At 50.3% G+C, this 17,372-nt stretch overlaps 1 protein-coding gene across 1 annotated transcript; it reads left to right on the forward strand.

The window, feature by feature from the left end:
- The first annotated feature begins 245 nt into the window (after window positions 1–245).
- Fgf19 (fibroblast growth factor 19) lies at window positions 246–3,545 on the forward strand. Its single transcript, XM_036184477.1, has 3 exons — window positions 246–498; window positions 681–784; window positions 3,252–3,545. The coding sequence occupies exons 1-3, from the start codon at window positions 246–248 to the stop codon at window positions 3,543–3,545; spliced, it is 651 nt and encodes a 216-aa protein (XP_036040370.1).
- Window positions 3,546–17,372: the final 13,827 nt, after the last annotated feature.

Below are 17,372 nucleotides of genomic sequence, written 5' to 3' on the forward strand. Positions count from 1 at the left end.
AATTAGGAGGAGAAATGCTCTGATGCCACGGTCACCTACCCGCGGGCCCGCGGGACGAAACGTATATAAGGCAGCGTGCCCAGAGCCACAGAGCCGTCGGAGCAGCAGCGCTGCGCGCCCCGCGCCGCAAGCGCTCGGCTGCCTTGTTGGCTACTGCGGCTCTGTGCCTGCCATTCGCGTCCCCACTGCATCGCAGTCTCCGCGCCACCCTTATAGCCGCGCCTCGCGACCTCTCCCGAGGTGCCATGTGGAAAACGCAGAACGGACGTGCGGTGGCCCGAGCCCTGGTCCTGGCCACTCTGTGGCTGGCCGTGGCTGGGCGTCCCCTGGTTCGCCGATCCCTGGCTCTGTCTGATGAAGAGCCTCTCATCCTCTACGGCTGGGGCAAGAGCACCCGCCTGCAGCACCTGTACGCCGCTGGTCCCCACATCTCCAACTGCTTCCTGAATATCCGGAATGACGGCTCCGTGGACTGCGAGGACGAACAAAACGAACGAAGTGAGTGTCTGCCAGCGCGTCCCCTCGGGGTCCCTTACGTCCCCAGGAGCTCGCGGGCGTGCTATCAAGGCCTTAACAAATCCCCTGAACTCTCTGACTGGGTCGGGCGAAACAGCGTGGCTCTGCCGTTACCCACGTGTTGCTGGGTCCCGGCTGCAGCTTCTTCCTTCTCTTGCTTGCAGGTTTGCTAGAGTTCCGCGCGGTCGCTCTGAAGACGATTGCCATCAAGGACGTCAGCAGCGTGCGGTACCTCTGCATGAGCGCGGACGGCAAGATACGGGGGCTGGTGAGTGGTCCCCACGCGGCGGGATGCTCGAGGCCGCGCTGGGTCCCTGTTGGCTGGGGCTTTTCAAACTTCGAGGGCGAGGTAGCTAGTGCTAGGGAAGCTAATGTAAACCCCCCCCCCCCCTCCCGCGGAAAGTGATGGCCCCAAGCTGGAGCAGGGAAATGAGGAGGCCAGCGGAGCATGTCTAATCCTCCCAAAGGCTGGCTCGGCTGGCTGCTGAGTCTCATTCAGCTTTCGGCCCCTTTGATATTGAACAGGAAAACCCACCTCCGCCCTCTTCATCCCTAGCCTTTGCGTGTGTGTGGTCCTCGATTTCCTTTCTTATCCTCAAGTAAAAGAAAAAGAGAAGAAGAAAGGAAGTGTCTTTTTCAGTCAACTTCTATGTCCTAGTAACACGGAGTGATTAGGGCTAGGGTACTTTAGAACGTCCTTAAGGGGCTCACCTGCTCGAGAGCTGGGGGAATGGGGGTGGGGGCAATGGCCAGGTCCAGGTAACCCCTGAATCCGGGAGGCTAGGGCTCTGTGGGAACAAAGACTGTGAATTCAAAGCAGCCTTCAGCGGTCCCTCTGGCAGTACAAGAGGAGGCCGTGTGAGGTCCCTTGGCCAAGGCCTCCTATCCAGCCCTGGGCTCCTGGGAGGAGCAGGGACTCGGGGTAGGAGGTTCCCTGTGGGGGAACAACGGCTAACGCGCTCAAAATTTTTGTTGTTTTCTAAGAGTCTCAAAATTGTTTTGTGGCTCTGAGGTCGATTTATCTACATGAAAAGACCACAAAGAAAAGAAAGGGGTCTGCAGAGAAGGGAGGGGTCTGCAGAGGAACCGGTTTACAAAGTAGGGGGTCCGATGCCTGTCTGAAAGCTGATACCGCAGGCCTGGACCAATCTCCCACCAGTGTCTTCCTGAGATACTTATTTGTGGCGAGGGTGCTGCGAGGGGGGTTCGACCCCCGTTCTACCCTAATCAAAATGGGGTGGGGAGGCCCATGGGAGCTTTGTCCCTCAACCCCAGTGCTGTCCCGGATCTATTGGGCATAGTCCATCACAAATCCCCCCTGACCTCTCTTTTTAAATAGAAGGCCCACAATCTATCGTTCTTATATGAAGAAAGGGTGACCAATTCTCCCTAAAAAATTTCTCCAAGAGAAATATGTCCTGTGCTTATCTACACTTCACATTTCTCAGGGAACATGGCCCCTGCTGCCTGGCGGCTCTGTCTCCGTGCCATCAGCCAGGGCAGGAGCCAGTGGGTTCTTGGAATTAGCCTGTTATCAGAGCCTTATCTGCCACCGCTCTTCTACCTGCAGTTCAGCGACCTCGGCAGGCTCAGGAGAAACAGCTTGTGTTTACTGAACCATCCAGGCTCCCCAAAGGGATGTGGCACCAGTTTGGGAGACTGACACTGGTCCCTCAATCCTGGGGACTAGGAATGTTCGATATTGAGGATGAGGACCTGGGGCTGCTTCCTGCAGTACACATTTCCGGCCACCCACAGGGTCCGGGCTTGATCCTAGGTGTGGGGGAGGGGCTGCGGATTATCAGGCAGATCCTGGCAAGCTGCCTGTGAGGGGGCTTCTCTACTCACAATGGTAGGAGACTCAACCACCTCAGCATTAGAAAAGCTTCCTGTGCTGCCGGTCTAGGCAGAAACTCTCGCTTTTTCCCCAGCGCCTCAGACAAAGCTGTAGTTTGGGAAACTAAACTGAGCACAGAGTTCACAAAGCTGACCAATAACCACCAGACTTTAATGTCAGTGGTTAACAGCCAAGGAGACTTGCAGCCTGCCAGTGGCTGCACGTGTACTGTTCAGCCTAAGACTGGGATGGATAACTGGTACACACCTGCCAGCTCAACCCTCCGGAAGTTGAAGTAGGAGGATTGCTGTGAGGTTAAGACCCAGGCTCAAAACATACCAGGGCTGGAGAATGGAGCTCAGCTGGTGGGCTTGTTGCCTAGCATGCACAAAACCCTGGGCTCAATTGAGCCCCGCATAATGCAGCACAGTGGTGCTCAGCAGTCATCACACCACTTGGGAAGTGAAGACAGGAGGATCAGGAGTTCAAGGTCAGCCTAGGGAACGTGAGACATTCAGAATGGAAATCCAGGCCTCACATGGTTATGGATGACTTTAATCCCTGTGTGCAGGAGGCAGAAGCAGGTGAATCTTTGAGTTCACCTAGTCTACACAATGAGTTCCAGGCCAGCCAGGGCTACCTGTAGTAAGACTCTGTCTCAAGAGAAAGTACTGGAATACTTCTGAGTTGAGCTAACAGGGACAGTCTCATGTAACCTGGGCTGGCCTTGAACTGACCACTTGCCTCTGCCTCCCAAGTCATGGGCTGAGAGGTGAGCACCACCTTGCTTGACTTTCTGTGTGTTTAAGGCAGTTGATAGGAAAGCACAGTGGTGGCGGTGGGGCCGGGACACCACCTCAGTGCTCATGCTCACAGCTTCTTGTTTCTGTCTCCACAGATTCGTTACTCGGCAGAAGACTGCAGCTTCACGGAGGAACTGGACTGTTTAGGTTACAATCAGTACAAATCCCCAAAGCACCACCTCCATATCATCCTCATCAGGTCCAAATACAGGCAACAGCTCCAGAGCAAAGGACCCTCAAACTTTATCCCCATGTTTCCCCGGTCCTTCCTGGAAGCCAGGGACCAGCTGGAGTCTAAACTGTTTTCTTTGCCCCTGGATCCCGACAGCATGGATCCGTTTGGGATGGTGGAGGACATAGAGATGAAGAGCCCCAGCTTCCAGAAGTGACGCGGTTCTCGCAGGGTGAAGAAAACCCTAGTGTCCCATGAACTTCCCCTTTAGGAAGATGGGCTAGAGGCTGTACATATTCTAAGTCTCACATTGACCATGTGTGGTTTTAGTGGCTAGACTTGATCATGAACCTAAATTGACCACCTGCCTGGCTGCCATCCGAGCTGACTTAGTGTGGCTGCTGACCTGTGGTTAGGTTCCTCCAGTTCTGTTTGAATACCTCTACTAATGGGGAACTCACTCCTGGGAAACATTCTTATTTTTGAGCCAAGTCTATGTAATTTGGACATTTCCAGCAGGGCAGCCTGAAGGTACGAAGTCATTTAAAATCCATGTGCAGGAGGTGGGCTCTGAAGTGTGTGTTGACTGACTGGACCTTGTGGGGTCTCAACTTGCCCCCCAAGTGCCCCTGGCTAGAACTGACAGGGGTCACAAACTTGGAACAAAGGGCAGCCGGGAAAATCTTGGGAGCCTTGCAGGGTGGTTTGGGGATTAAGAATTCCAGCTGACCACTTAATTGACCTTCCCCCCCACTTCTAGATGTCGGATGGAAGTGACCCTCAGCCAGGCTCAGGCCAGGCGTGGACTCAGCTGAGTGGGTAGTAATGCTGCCATTTGTGCCCCAGCAGCTTAACTTGGTCACGTGCCTCCAGATTTCCAGGGCCTGGATCTGCCCATGTCACTTCCCTTCTCAAAGCTCACCTGGGCTCTCCAAGCTCAGAGCACGGAGCTCATGGGCCATCCACTTGTGCCCTCCTGCCCCCAGCTCCTGGCTCTTACCCCTGGTCACCAAGCATTGTGTGGATCAGTGTGACCTCCGCTGCCTGTGCCAACCTGCACCCCTCATTTGCAAATGAACAACAAGATTAGGAAGCCCTAAATTTTCCAGCGACTGCAGGGGGGATGTGGAGTCCTTTCCACAGCACTTACTTGGCAGCGTGATATTTATAAGTAATTTATTTTGTATACATCTCTTATTTTCTTACTTTATTTATGCCCCAGATCGTATTTATGTACGTGACATTTGTTTTCTACATTAAAAAGGAGTTGGTTTGTAGCAGAAGTGTTCTGTTCCAAGTGGGATACAAATGAGACATTAAAGAGCCACAGGCAGGGTGACAGCCTTGTCTAGACAGGGGGCCTGGTGCCTTTGTTGGCAATGGGTGGCTCCCTTTCTGGCTTCACAGACCCCTCATCAGATCAGGCCAGGAGGACACACTATCGTAAGTCAGAAAGCCTCACCATTGGCTTTTGTTACTGGGGGACACTGGTTGGTGGCGTGGGGGAGGCTTGTTGAAAAATTACATCCCCTTTTATTTTTTGGGTCTTTATGGGACAAAGTTTCTCTATTATACCTCTGGCTGTCCTAGAACTCGATAAGTAGATCAGGCTGGCCTCGAACTCACAGAAACCCACCTGCCTTTGCCTCCCTAGTACTGGAATTAGAGGTGTGTGCCACCATACCCAGCTACGAAATGTGTGTGTGTGTGTGTGTGTGTGTGTGTGTGTGTGTGTGTGTTTATGTGTTTATGTCTTGGAGAGTGAGGATGTCACCAGAATCCTGATTATGTTCAGTATCAAGGGCAAAGGAAACCTGGCTTTATGCCTGGGTCCTGACGCCTGTCCTGTCTGCAGGTGCTATTAACAAATGGATCAAGGAAGTGGGGCAGGATGATGATGGAGACGGCCATATGGCCATGCGCACTCAGGTGGCGGGTTCAAGAACAGTGAGGAGTCAATTCTGATTGCTGGAGGAGGAGCAGGAGCAGGGTGGCTCTGAGGGGGCAGCTGAGGGCCTTTGCCAGTCCTTATCCCCTAGGGACTCTGAGAGAAGCAGAGGTGAGTGGCGTCCCCAAGGGAAACAAAAGGCTCAGACCTCTAGTCCCTCTGAGCACTGGAGTCACCCCCAGCTCTGATTTACCTCTTCTAGATTAGGAACTGACTAGAAAAGCTTCCAGGGACCAGAAAGGAGAAAGGGCGATGGGGAAGGGCTGAGTGGCCAGGGGAATTGGAGCCAGGGATGGAAAGGGGCCTGGCTGTGGCACTGCTGAGGTATGTCTTTTGTCCTGGTCCCCATTTCCTGCCAGACAGCTCTGACATCCCAGGAGTCCTGGAGAAGAGGCGTCTTTTAGTATGCTAATAGACTTCCTGAGCTGGAACCCCTCACCCTCACCCTGGATGAGCCCCACCCACCCCGACTTCGGGGAGGCCGAGGAACTGATGTTTGACGCCAAGGCGCGCGTGGGGGTGGGGTGGGGGGGGGTGGGTGATCCCATCCATTATGCCTATTTCATGAAGTCTCCATAGCCATCTTTAGCACTGGGGTCAGAGAAGCTTCTGGAAGGTTCTGAACTTGTAGCTCAGGCAGCACCTGGGAGGTCTGGGAAGCACAGAAACTCCTCTTCACCCTGGCTTCCTGCATCTGTGTCCTTTATAATAAATAGTCTGAGTATGGGTGGCCCGCACCTCTAATCCTAGCCCTTGGGAGGCAGACACAAGCAGATCTTTGTGAGTTTGCGGCCAGCCTGGTCTCCAGAGTAAGTTCCGGGAGAGCCAGAGCTATTGAGACCGTCTCAAAAAAAAAAAAAAATAATAATAAAAATAAAAATAAGGGAGCTGGAGAGATAGATGGCTCAAGAGGTTAAGAGCACTGGCTGCTCCTTCCAGAGGTCCTGAGTTCTATTCCCAGCAACCGCATGATGGTTCACAACCATCTATAATGAGATCTGGCGCCCTCTTCTGGGGAGTAGGTATACATGCAGGCAGAACACTGTATACATAATAAATAAGTAAAACTTAAAAAAAAAATCAAAATAAATACAGGGTCTGCTGGTTGGTAAATCAAATTAGTGGAACCCCAGAAAGAGGGGTCAGGGTTGGGCACTGAACTGGTGGGGCTGAAGCCTAGCTGAGTTGCAGGTGGAGAACCTCACCAGTGGGATCTGCTGCTACCACCCTGGGCAGGTGTGGCAGAACTGATGTGGAGGGGGTGTCCCTGTGCCAGTCACCTGGTAGAAGTAAGAGACCATGAAAGGGATCTGCATTGTAAATAGACATTACGGAATGGGGCTGTTTTTTTCTTCCTCAGACTTGGGCTCCCCTCCCCCACAGCAAAGGCCGTGTGATAGCGACTTAGTGGCCCGTGAGAGGCTCTGCAGGGTGTCAGTAACCAGTCTGTTGTGTCTGCTGCACCTTCCACTTGGTGCTTTTGCTTTTGTTTTGTTTTGTTTTTTTGTTTTTTGTTTTCAAGACAGGGTCTCCCTGTCTCATTCTGGCTGCTCTGGAGTTAGCTCTGTAGCACAGGCTGGCCTTAAACTCACAGAGATCTCCCTGCTTCTGCCTCCTGAGTGCTGAGATTAAAGACATGCTTGACCACCACCCAGCAACTTGGTGGTTTATTTGTTTGTTTGTTTGTTTGTTTGTTTGTTTATGTGTTTTTTAAAGGCCATTTCTTCACAGAGGTTTTCCACATTTCGATTTGTTTCAAGGAATTTCATCATGGCTTGTCAAGCACTCTTACTGTGCATGCTCGTACTCCTTGGCTTGTGATTTGGTTTTATTGTTGTTCTGAGGCAGGGTCTCACTATTATTTTATGTATATGTATGTTTTGTCTAGGTATACATCAGCACACCACATGCACACAGTGCCCATGGAAGCCAGAAAAGGGCATAGGATCCCCTAGAGTTATCGATAGTTGAGAGCCATCCTGTGAGTTCTGAGATTGGACCTGGGTCCCCTGCAAAAGCAGCAAGTGTTCTTAATCACTGAGCCATCTCTTTTGGCTGCATTTAAACTTTTTAAGTTGATGCTAGTGATTGGACCTAGGGTCTTGGGCAATGGTTGGGGTTCTTTACAGAGGGTCTCCAGTCCTCAGACTGGCCTCCAATTCTCTAGCCTTCTGCTTCACCTAGGCACTGGGATGACAGACAGGGGCCTTGCTACGCAGCTTCAGGGATGTGCCTTGTGGAAATTGATTTACATGGACTCAAGCTGCATACTACATAATGTTAACTTGGTGAGAAGGTAACATTTTATATTTAAAAAACCAAAATCTTGAGGCTGCAGAGATGGCTCATCAGTTAAGAGCACTGGTTTCTCTTGCAGAGGACCCAGGTTCCATTCCCAGCACCCACACAGTGGGTCACAATGGCCTGGAACACTCCAGTTCCAGGAGATCCAAGGCCTTTGGCTCCCTTGACCTGCATATGTGTGCATACAACCACATGCAGGCACACAAATACATACAATTAATAAAAAACAAATCCAATAAACAAAAAAAAATTTGTGGTGGTGTTGGGGGATCAAACCCAGGACCTCATGAACAAGTGGCAAAAGCTTTGCCACTGAGCTACAGTCCCCAACTAAAAGAGCAAAATGGCCCCTGTCAGCAACACCCAGGGAAGTATTTGCAGGCTGTGGAGCAAGAGCTGAGAGTATTCTCATCTCAGTCGAAGTGGAGGGCTGAGGGCTGAGGGCTGAGGGGCGGAGGACACGGTTGGTCTCCATACATATGAGTCCATCTGTGAGTAACTGACAAAGAACCCCAGACACAGAGCTGTGTGTTGTTTTTGTTTGGAGACAGGATTACTCTGTGTAGTCCTGGTTCTCCCGGAACTCATTTGTGTACACTAAGCTGGGCTCAAACTCACAGAGGTCCTCCTGCCTCTGCCTTCATGCACCACCATTCCTGATGATGTGTGAGTTTTTGATGTTGTCTGGGCTGGAGATGGAACCTAGAGCCTCAGGAGCCTATACATGCTCATCATTGAATGGTTAGCTCCAGCCCCTTCCCCAGACGTGTTCTCTTCACACCTCGCTCTTGGAGGATGTTGCAATGTCTGGTGGCCCTGCATCCGCCACCCGCTTTGGGGTTCCTGTACAACCATGTGGAGCATCATCCCTAGACCTGCAGTGGATAAGGCAAGTGGCTGGGGAGCAAACCTCAGGCAGCTCTGTGGAGTCACAGAGGTTTGAGGCCTGCCTCTCATGGTGACTGCCAAGCCTCATGGGTACAGTCTCAGAGTGTGCTGTACGGTAGAAGGAGCAGGTAAGAGCATGTCTACATGAAAGGATGGTCACAATCATACATCACATACACCCAATGCAGAGAACATTGGCAAAGAAGGCATAAGAATCAGAGGGGCCAGGGATGGGTCTCAGTGGTGGACTCCAGGCTGAGCAAGCAAGAGGCTCTGGGTTCTATTCGGAACATCTTGTAAAAAAAAAAAAAAAGAAAGAAAGAAAGAAAGAAATGGGAGCTGGAGAGATGGCTCAGAGGTTAAGAGCACTGGCTGTTCTTCCAGAGGTCCTGAGTTCAATTCCCAGCAACCACATGGTGGCTCACAACCATCTATAGTGAGATCTGGCGCCCTCTTCTGGTCTGCAGGCTGAACACTCACTGTGTACATAATAAATAAAAAAATCTTTTAAAAAGAAAAGAAAAGACACGGGTAAGAATTTGCCTCTGGGGATAAGGAGGTGGAGGAAGTCTTTCTCTACAACCCTCTTTTGCGTTTCTTTTCTCAAAACCATTTTAAAAGGACCTGAAGGTGGGGGAGGGGTATTGCAGGAAAAGGAGCAAACTGAAGACCATCATGTTAAAGAAAATGAGACAGACTCAGGCCAGCAAGAGGGCTCAGTGAGTAAAGGGGCTTGCCACCAAGCCAGACAACTGAGCTCTGTCCCTGGATCCCACATGGTAGAAAACAGCTGGTTCCTGGAAGTTGTCCTCTGACTTCCATATGTGTGTATGCACACACAAAATACATAAAATGCTTAGAAGACAAAACCAGACTCGGAAAGGCAAACATTGCATGTTCTCTCTCATACACAGAATCCAGATTTAAACATACATATGTGGAGGCTGGAGAGACGGTTCAGCAGTTAAGAGCACTGGTTGCTCCTGAAGAGGATCCAGGTTTGGTTCCCAGCACCTACATGGTGACTCACAACTATACTCCAGTTCTGTGGGATCTGACACCCTCTACTGGCCTCCTCAGGCACTGCATGCATGTGGTGCACATACATACATGCAAGCAAAACACCCAATACATATATTTTTTTTTAAAAAAATCTTTTAAAAATAAGAAAAGTTTTGTGTATGTATTTCTATGAATGTATGTGTCTGTGTGTCATAACACTAGACAGGGGGTCATGAGAGGACAGAGATCCTGAAGGAGCAGGAGGAGGAAGAAAATAGAATTGGACCTGAAAAAAAAAAAAAAAAAAAAGGAGAGGTCTCGGGGATGGCTCAGTAGTTAAAGCAGTTGTCAGAGGCAACAGATTGGATCTCAGTGCCCACATAACTGGGGTGAGGGTGGCACCCACCTGTAGCAGGAATCTTAAAAGTTCTTATTAATAAAATCAAACCTGAGGTCAGTTATTGAGGTGAATGCTGGAAGATCAGAGAAGCAGAACAAGCCACAGCTTCCTCACCTCCGCAGTTCCTCAGCTGATCCTGTTTCCTCTGACTGGAAGCTTCTGAGTCCTCATCCGAATGAATCTCAGCTGAACTGTGCTGCTCCAAAGCCTGAAAGCTTAACCAGCCAAATGCTTCTAGTTTCTGGTCTTTATGCCTTATATATCTTTCTCTTTCTGCCATCACTCCCTGGGATTAAAGGATACATGCTTGGCTGTATCCTTGAACAGATGGATTTCTGACTCTGGAATGCTAGGATTAAAGGCGTGTGCTACCACTGCCTATCCTCTATGTTTAATATTGTTGCTGTTCTGTCTCTGACCCCAGATAAGTTTATTAGGGTACACAATATTTTGGGGAACACAATACCACCACACCCACTTGTGATTCCAGTCTCCACTCCCCAAGCAATCCCGTTAGGGAGACTAGCCATATCGTGGGCTCTGGGTTTAAGTGAGAGACTGCCTCAAAGAATTAAGTGGGGGTTGGGGATTTAGCTCAGTGGTAGAGCACTTGCCTAGCAAGCACAAAGCCCTGGGTTCGATCCTCAGCTCCAAAAAAAGAATTAAGTGGAAGAATGTTGGAGGTTCCCAACATCAGCCTCAGGGCTCCACACCCACGTTTGCCTGTTACACACACACACACACACACACACACACACACACACACACACGTGAGCTAACAAGCTAGCAAGCACTGAAGGAAGTGCTGGAAAGGCAACGGGGGAGAGGTAAATAAGAGCAGGCTAGAAAGTCAAATATATGTGAGGACGTATCTCTGTGAGTCCTAGGCCAAACTGGTCTACAGAGTGAGTTCCAGACAGGCAGGGTTATATATAGAGATTCTGTCTCAAAGTAAATAAAAAATAAAATAAAATAATATAATATATTATAATATTATCAAGACAGGCTTTCTCTGTGTAGGCCTGTCTATTCTAGAGCTAGCTCTGTAGACCAGGCTGACTTTGAATTCAGAGTTCACTGCCTCCCAAGTGCTGGGATTAAAGGGGTGATCCACCATCCAGCTCTAAATTAAACAACAACAAAGAGGGCCCTGGAGTAGCTCCGTAGTGGGAGTGAGTGCTCAGCATTCCTAAGGGCTTGAGATGGATCCCCAACAGTATCTCCAGAGTACAATGGGCTGAGCTGCATTTCCCCAGAACTCCTCTACAGTGCGAGGCTGAGCATGGAGACCAACAGGCCATGAAGAGGGAAGGTTGCTTGCATGAACTCCTGTAGAGGATCCCTGTACCACAGAAACCAAGCAATCCCTGCACTCACTGGGGCATCCAAGGTCACCCTTGGCTACATAAGGAGTTCCAGGCCAGCCTGGGATGAAAGCCATGGGAGAGAGGAAAAGGGAGAAGGAGGGAGAGAGAGAGAGGAGATGGCTCAGAGAATGAAGGTGTTTGCTGCCCCACAAGCCTGATGACCCAAATTCAATCCCAGGGATTCACACAGTGGAAGGAGAGAACTGACTCCCAGGAACTGTCCTCTGACCCTGACATGTGGCCATGGCACATGCACCCACACAGAAAATATATACATGTAATCTGGAGGTTGGAGCGATGGCTCAGAGGCTAAGAGTTCCTATTGTTCTAGCAGAGGATCACATCCAGGGATCCCACACCTCTGGCCTCTGCTTGGCACCTGTGCTTCTCTCTCTCTCTCTCTCTCTCTCTCTCTCTCTCTCTCTCTCTCTCTCTCTCTGTGTGTGTGTGTGTGTGTGTGTGTGTGTGTGTTATGTGTGTGTGTGTGTGTGTGTGCTCAATGTCAGCATTCGGGAGGCAGAGGTAGGTGGAGCTAAGTTTGAGGTTTGAGGCCAGCCTGTTCTGATTTATATAGTGACTTCCAGGCCAACCAGGACCACATAATAAGAGCCTGTAAAGGGGGGGAAAAAGCCTGATGTGGTATGGTGGCACATGCCTTTAATTCCAGTACTCAGGATGCAGAGGCAGGAGGATGTCTGTGACTTCAAAGCCTGATTGGTCTACTCAGTGAGTTCCAGGACAGCCAGGGCTACATAGTGACTGAAACAGAGGCAGGGGCTGGAGAGATGGTTCAGCGATTGAGAGCACTAGCTGTTCTTCCAGAGGACCTGGGTTCAATTCCCAGCTCCCACATGGCAGCTCACCACTGTCTGTAACTCCAGACACCCTCACACAGACATTCATGGCAAAACAATGAACCCAAAATAAAAAGAAGTAACTAAGACAACCGAGAGTCTTCTGGATAGGGCTGTGAGGAGGCTGTGTGGGCAGGACACAGGCTTCAGGGCCAGCCCTGCCCACCTTGACCTCAGAGTGACAATGCCATTTAACCCACTTCTCTGTGGGATGTTGTTCTGTCCTAGCAGACACCAACATGCATCCAACCTCCCATTTTCCAGGCGGGAAGGTGGAGGCCTAGAGTGGTCAAGAAGTTTGTGTGCCTCCTGTGTCACAGCTGGAGGCCAGGTAAGGAGGTGGGTAGGGCACCCTGCAGTGGCCAGCATGGGCCAGTTTGGATATTTTCATGGGGATGCTGAAGTGCCCTGAACTAAAGGCTGAGGGGGGACCCCAATGTGTCTGTACTGGCAGGACGTCCAGTTGTGCCTGCCCAGGCGTCTTACTCAGGGTGTGTCCTGAGTGACACCGGCCATATCCCTCCTCAGTCTAAAAGTAAGGCCTGACTCCAGCGTGGTCCTTAACAGTCCTGGCTAGGGGAGGAAAGAAGGAAATGAAGTTGGAAGGTTTGGGGCAAAACCGCTAACAGGGGCGCCGCGCAGCGTTCGAAGCGCAGGCGCGTCCCCTAGTGGTCATGCACGGAACTCGCCGCGCGTAAGTGCAGGATCTGTGGGCGCGTCCGACAACGAAAGTCTGACGTCCCCAACGCGCGGGGTTAGTACCTGCAAGCTGTGAGGTGACCCAGAACGAATTCAACGGGTGTACAACACGCTGGGCCCTTAGAGCAGTTTGATCTACAGCGGCGACCACTTCTACTCACCCACAGTTGCAGACAATGCTCAGAGGTTCTGAAGGTCTTACTTTGTGGCTGAAGCCCATAGGTAGCTTAAGAGTGCTCAGTCCCTTCCACAACCCCAGAGTGGCGAGCATCAAGAGTTTACTGTAAGCCAGGCGGTGGTGGCGCACGCCTTTAATCCCAGCACTCGGTAGGCAGAGGCAAGTGGATCTCTGTGAGTTCAAGGCCAGCCTGGTCTACAGAGCGAGATCCAGGATAGCCAGGGCTGTTACACAGAGAAACCCTGTCCTGAACCGTTCCCCACTCCCCACCAAAAAGAGTTTACTGTGCTGGTTGCTTACCTGTCACCACGGCATTCCTGACTTGAGTCAGGAGCATTAGGAGTTTACGGCCAGCCATCGTGAGCTTGAGGTTAGCCTAAGGTACATGAGACCATTTTTCAAAAGGCAAGCAAACAAGGGTCTCAGAGGAGACAGCGGAGTTAAGGCATTAGCCACCAATCCTGATGAGCTGAGTTGCATTCACGGGCCTCACATGGTGGAATATGTGAATACACTCCGGAAAATTGATCTTTGACCTCCACATACACGCAATGGGATTCTCCCCCACCCATGTAATAAATACATTTAAAAAGAAAAATTTGAAGCAAGCAAACAAGGAAAAAGAACCCAAACAAACAAAACACACACTCCCCTACACACACACACACACACACACACACACACACACACACACACACACACACACACTTTCTTTGCTATTTAGAGTACTTATTTGTATGACCAGCGATAAATACAGATGCTGACGTCATTTTGTGCACAGCAGCTTCCTAGTCAGCAATACAAAAGCTCAAAGGCTGGCGCTTGAGCCAGCCTGCCCCCTAGAGGCGCAAAGGAGAAGGACAGCGAGCGGCCATGGGTTCTCTTGCAAGCTCTGGAAACAGTATAGGTCTAGATGGACTGGCCTGGAGGTTCTGGTCCAGTTTGGTGGGGAATATTGCCTATAGAAGGGAAGTGGTGGCCTTGAACTCGTGGAAATCCTGCCTCAGCCTCCTGACTGCTGGGTTGACGTTTGCCCCCTCCCCATATCTGGTGCCTGGGAGAGGGTGGGGGGACGGGAGTGGAAAGGGGATTCCTACTAGACAGAGGAGGATGTAGTTGGCTTTTTTTTTTTTTACTCTTTGAGGGCAGCCACCCAGCTCCCAAATTAATACACAGAGACTTATTCTTAATTATGAATGCTTGGCCTTAGCTTGGCTTGTTTCTGGCCAGCTTTTTCTAACTTAAATTATCCTGTTTCTCTTTAACTACATTTCTGCCTCTGGGCTTCTTACTTTTCTTTATTCTATATATCTTTCTCTCCTTCTTACTCTGTAGCTGGCTGGGTGGCTGGCCCCTGGTGTCCTCCTCTCCTCCTCATTTTGCTCCTTGCTCCTTTCTCGAACCTAGATTTCCCTCCTATTTATTCTCTCTGTCTGCCAGCCCTGCCTATTTCTCTCTCCTGTCTAGCTATTGGACATTCAGCTCTTTATTAGAACAAAAAGATGTTTTAGGCAGGCAAAGTAACCCAGCTTCACAGAGTTAAACAAATGCAACATAAAAGAATGCAGCACACCTTTGTGTCATTAAACAAATATTCCACAGCATAAATGAATGGAACACGCCTTCAACTAATATTCCACAACTGGAGGGAAGCAAGGAGTCTCCTTCAGGCTTGGGGGTTCTGGGAAAGCATGTGTTGTAGGGAACTTCAACCACGGCAGACAGGCAGGCGAGAGGAAAAACCAGCCAGGGGTTCCCTGATGGAGGGAGGGCAGAGCAATGAGACCCAGAGCTGAGAGCCAGTCAAGAGGTGAACAAGTGCTGGTCACAGTGGAAGACCCGGCTGGGGTAGCGGGAGTAACACATGCCTGCTACATAGTCAGACAAGGTCAAGGATAGAGCTTGGTGTATGCTACCCACAAGTCCTGTGTAGCCTTCTGGTACTTCTTCCTCTGTACCCCTCTTTCTCATCTCATGGGAGAGATGGACCTTGCTCTGAGGCTGATTCCATTTTGGAAAAGATCTCTGAGCTCTGATAAGAAAATTACTCACACAGAGTCCTCTCTGTTGACTCTAAGGTCACGGTCAAGCTCCTACCACCACCTCTGTTCTCCTCCCTGCCTCAGAGAGGAGACAGGCCAGAGGGATCTCAGTTACCCACACACTGCATTCTTGCTTATTCATTCCACAATCTTCTTTGGTATTGAGCACCACTGTGTACTGATCCTAGGTCAGCTCTGTGGTGCTGTGCCGGCTAACGGTTAGCATGCTAGCCACAAATTTAGGAAGGCGGCAGCTTTGAAGAAGTTCACTTTTTGCTCTTTTCAGTAGGATTTTGTTCTGACAACCCTGGACGACAGATCCGTGGTGTTTTGTTGAAATAGGCCAGGAGAGTTCACCTAGCCCACCCCTCCTACCACAACAGCTAAGCAGCTGCTCACCTCCATTCTCCCCCCCTCCCTCCCTTTTTTGTTCTGCAGAGACAAGGTCTCCTAGGGTCCAGGCTGTCCTAAAATTCAGCAAGGATGGCCGCTAGCTCCTGACCCTCCTGTTCACCAAGTGCTGGGATCACAGGCTTTGCCACAACACGTGGCTCTCGCCTTTCTTCTTAAACTTAAGAAGTCACACACTCCCAAAGTTTAAACGGAGAATTACAATAAGGACACACTGCACAGGCGCTACTTTGCCCCACCACCAAGAACTCCATCTCCCAAGCTTCCTTGTTGTTTGGGGGCCACTTGACCAACTCTGACCCGTAGGCTGTGAGCAAATGCGTCCTCCCAGTCCCCACTTCTGGAGCTCTGTTCTGCTGCTTGCCCCATGGTGGCACCCTTGCCCCTGGTGGGGAAGTAGAACTTCCCGGTCCCCACTGACATCCCACCTACTTTTTATTATTATTATTTCAACTATTACCTACATGAGAGCCTCAGCCTCACCGGTCAACACAGCTTGGAGGTAAAGTGTCCCCCACAATCTCTCATTTTGGAACACTCCCTCATTTAGCGGGGCTGTCTTAGATGATGTGACCCTAGGGATGAGGCTCCTAGAGTCAGACCTTGTTTTCCTGATCTCAAGATGTGAGGAGTTGCTGAAAGCCTCTGCCTCCAGTGACTCAAGGCTCCAACCCTCAGGACTTAAGGGCTCCAACTCTCAGGCCTTACCCAACATGATGACTCAAGGGTGCACAGAAAATCTGGGTTCCCAAGGCCCCTCTACTTCTATGTAAGTGGGGAAGGATCTCTCTAAGAGTAGTCTAGGGTCACAGAGGTCTTGCCTCCCCCTTCCATCACACCCCCCCACCCCAGTTTGGAGTTCAGAGCCCTGTCCCAGTTCAGCAGAGCACATCAGACACCCACAATACTAGTCAATGAATGTTCTTAGCTGCTTTGGGGTGAGCAAGGCAGAGATATCCCTGCTGGCCAGGACTCTTCTTTAGACAGGCAGGTGTTCAGCAATATGCCTTTCTACATCCATATGTGTGTTGTGGCATGTGAGGGGTTCCCCAGCAGGCAGGTAGAAAATGGGACTTCTTCCTTTGGGAAGCTGCATGAAGAGGGTTCATGTAGAGAGCTCAAATGGGTCTGGACCCTTGATTCCCTCCCAGTTGCCTCTTGTGGTAGTCTGAATGTAATTGGCCCCATAATCTCATAGGGAGTGTGTGGTGATATTGTGTCCCCCAATATATTGTGCACCCTAATAAACTTATCTGGGGTCAGAAAACAGAACAGCCACTAGACAGACATAGAGGCCAGAAAATGGTGGCACACACACCTTTATCCTAGCATTCTGGAGTCAGAGATCCATCTGGATCTTTGTGAGTTCAAAGCCACACTGGAAACAATGGATACACACCTTTAATATCAGGAAGTGATGGCAGGAAGCCGAAAGGTATATAAGGCCTGAGGACCAGAAACTAGAGGCTTTTTAATCTTTTAGGCTTTTGAGCAGCAGATCAGCTAAGATCTATTTGTGTGAGGACTCAGAAGCTTTCAGTCAGAGGAAACAAGATCAGCTGAGAAATTAGCAAGATGAGGTTGGCTGTGGCTTGTTCTGTTTCTCTGATCTTCCAGCGTTCACTGCAATATCTCGCTTCTGGGTTTGTTTTTAATTAATAAGAACATTTAAGATTCGTGCTTCAGGAGTGGCACTGTTAGGAGGTGTGGCTTTGGTGGAGTGGGTGTGGACTTGTGGGAGAAAGTGTCTCACTATGGGGGCTGGCTTTGAGGTTTCCTATGCTCAGGACACCACCCAGTGTTTCAGTTGACTTCCTGTTCCCTGAAAGCCAAGATGTAGCCAGCACCATGTCTGTCTGCATGCCACCGTGCTCCCCACCATGATGATAATTGACTGAACCTCTGAAACTGTAAGCAAGCCACCCCAATTAAATGCTTTAAAAGAGTTACT

Source organism: Onychomys torridus, chromosome 1 (assembly GCF_903995425.1).
Source record: "Onychomys torridus chromosome 1, mOncTor1.1, whole genome shotgun sequence".
Lineage (NCBI taxonomy): Eukaryota > Metazoa > Chordata > Mammalia > Rodentia > Cricetidae > Onychomys > Onychomys torridus.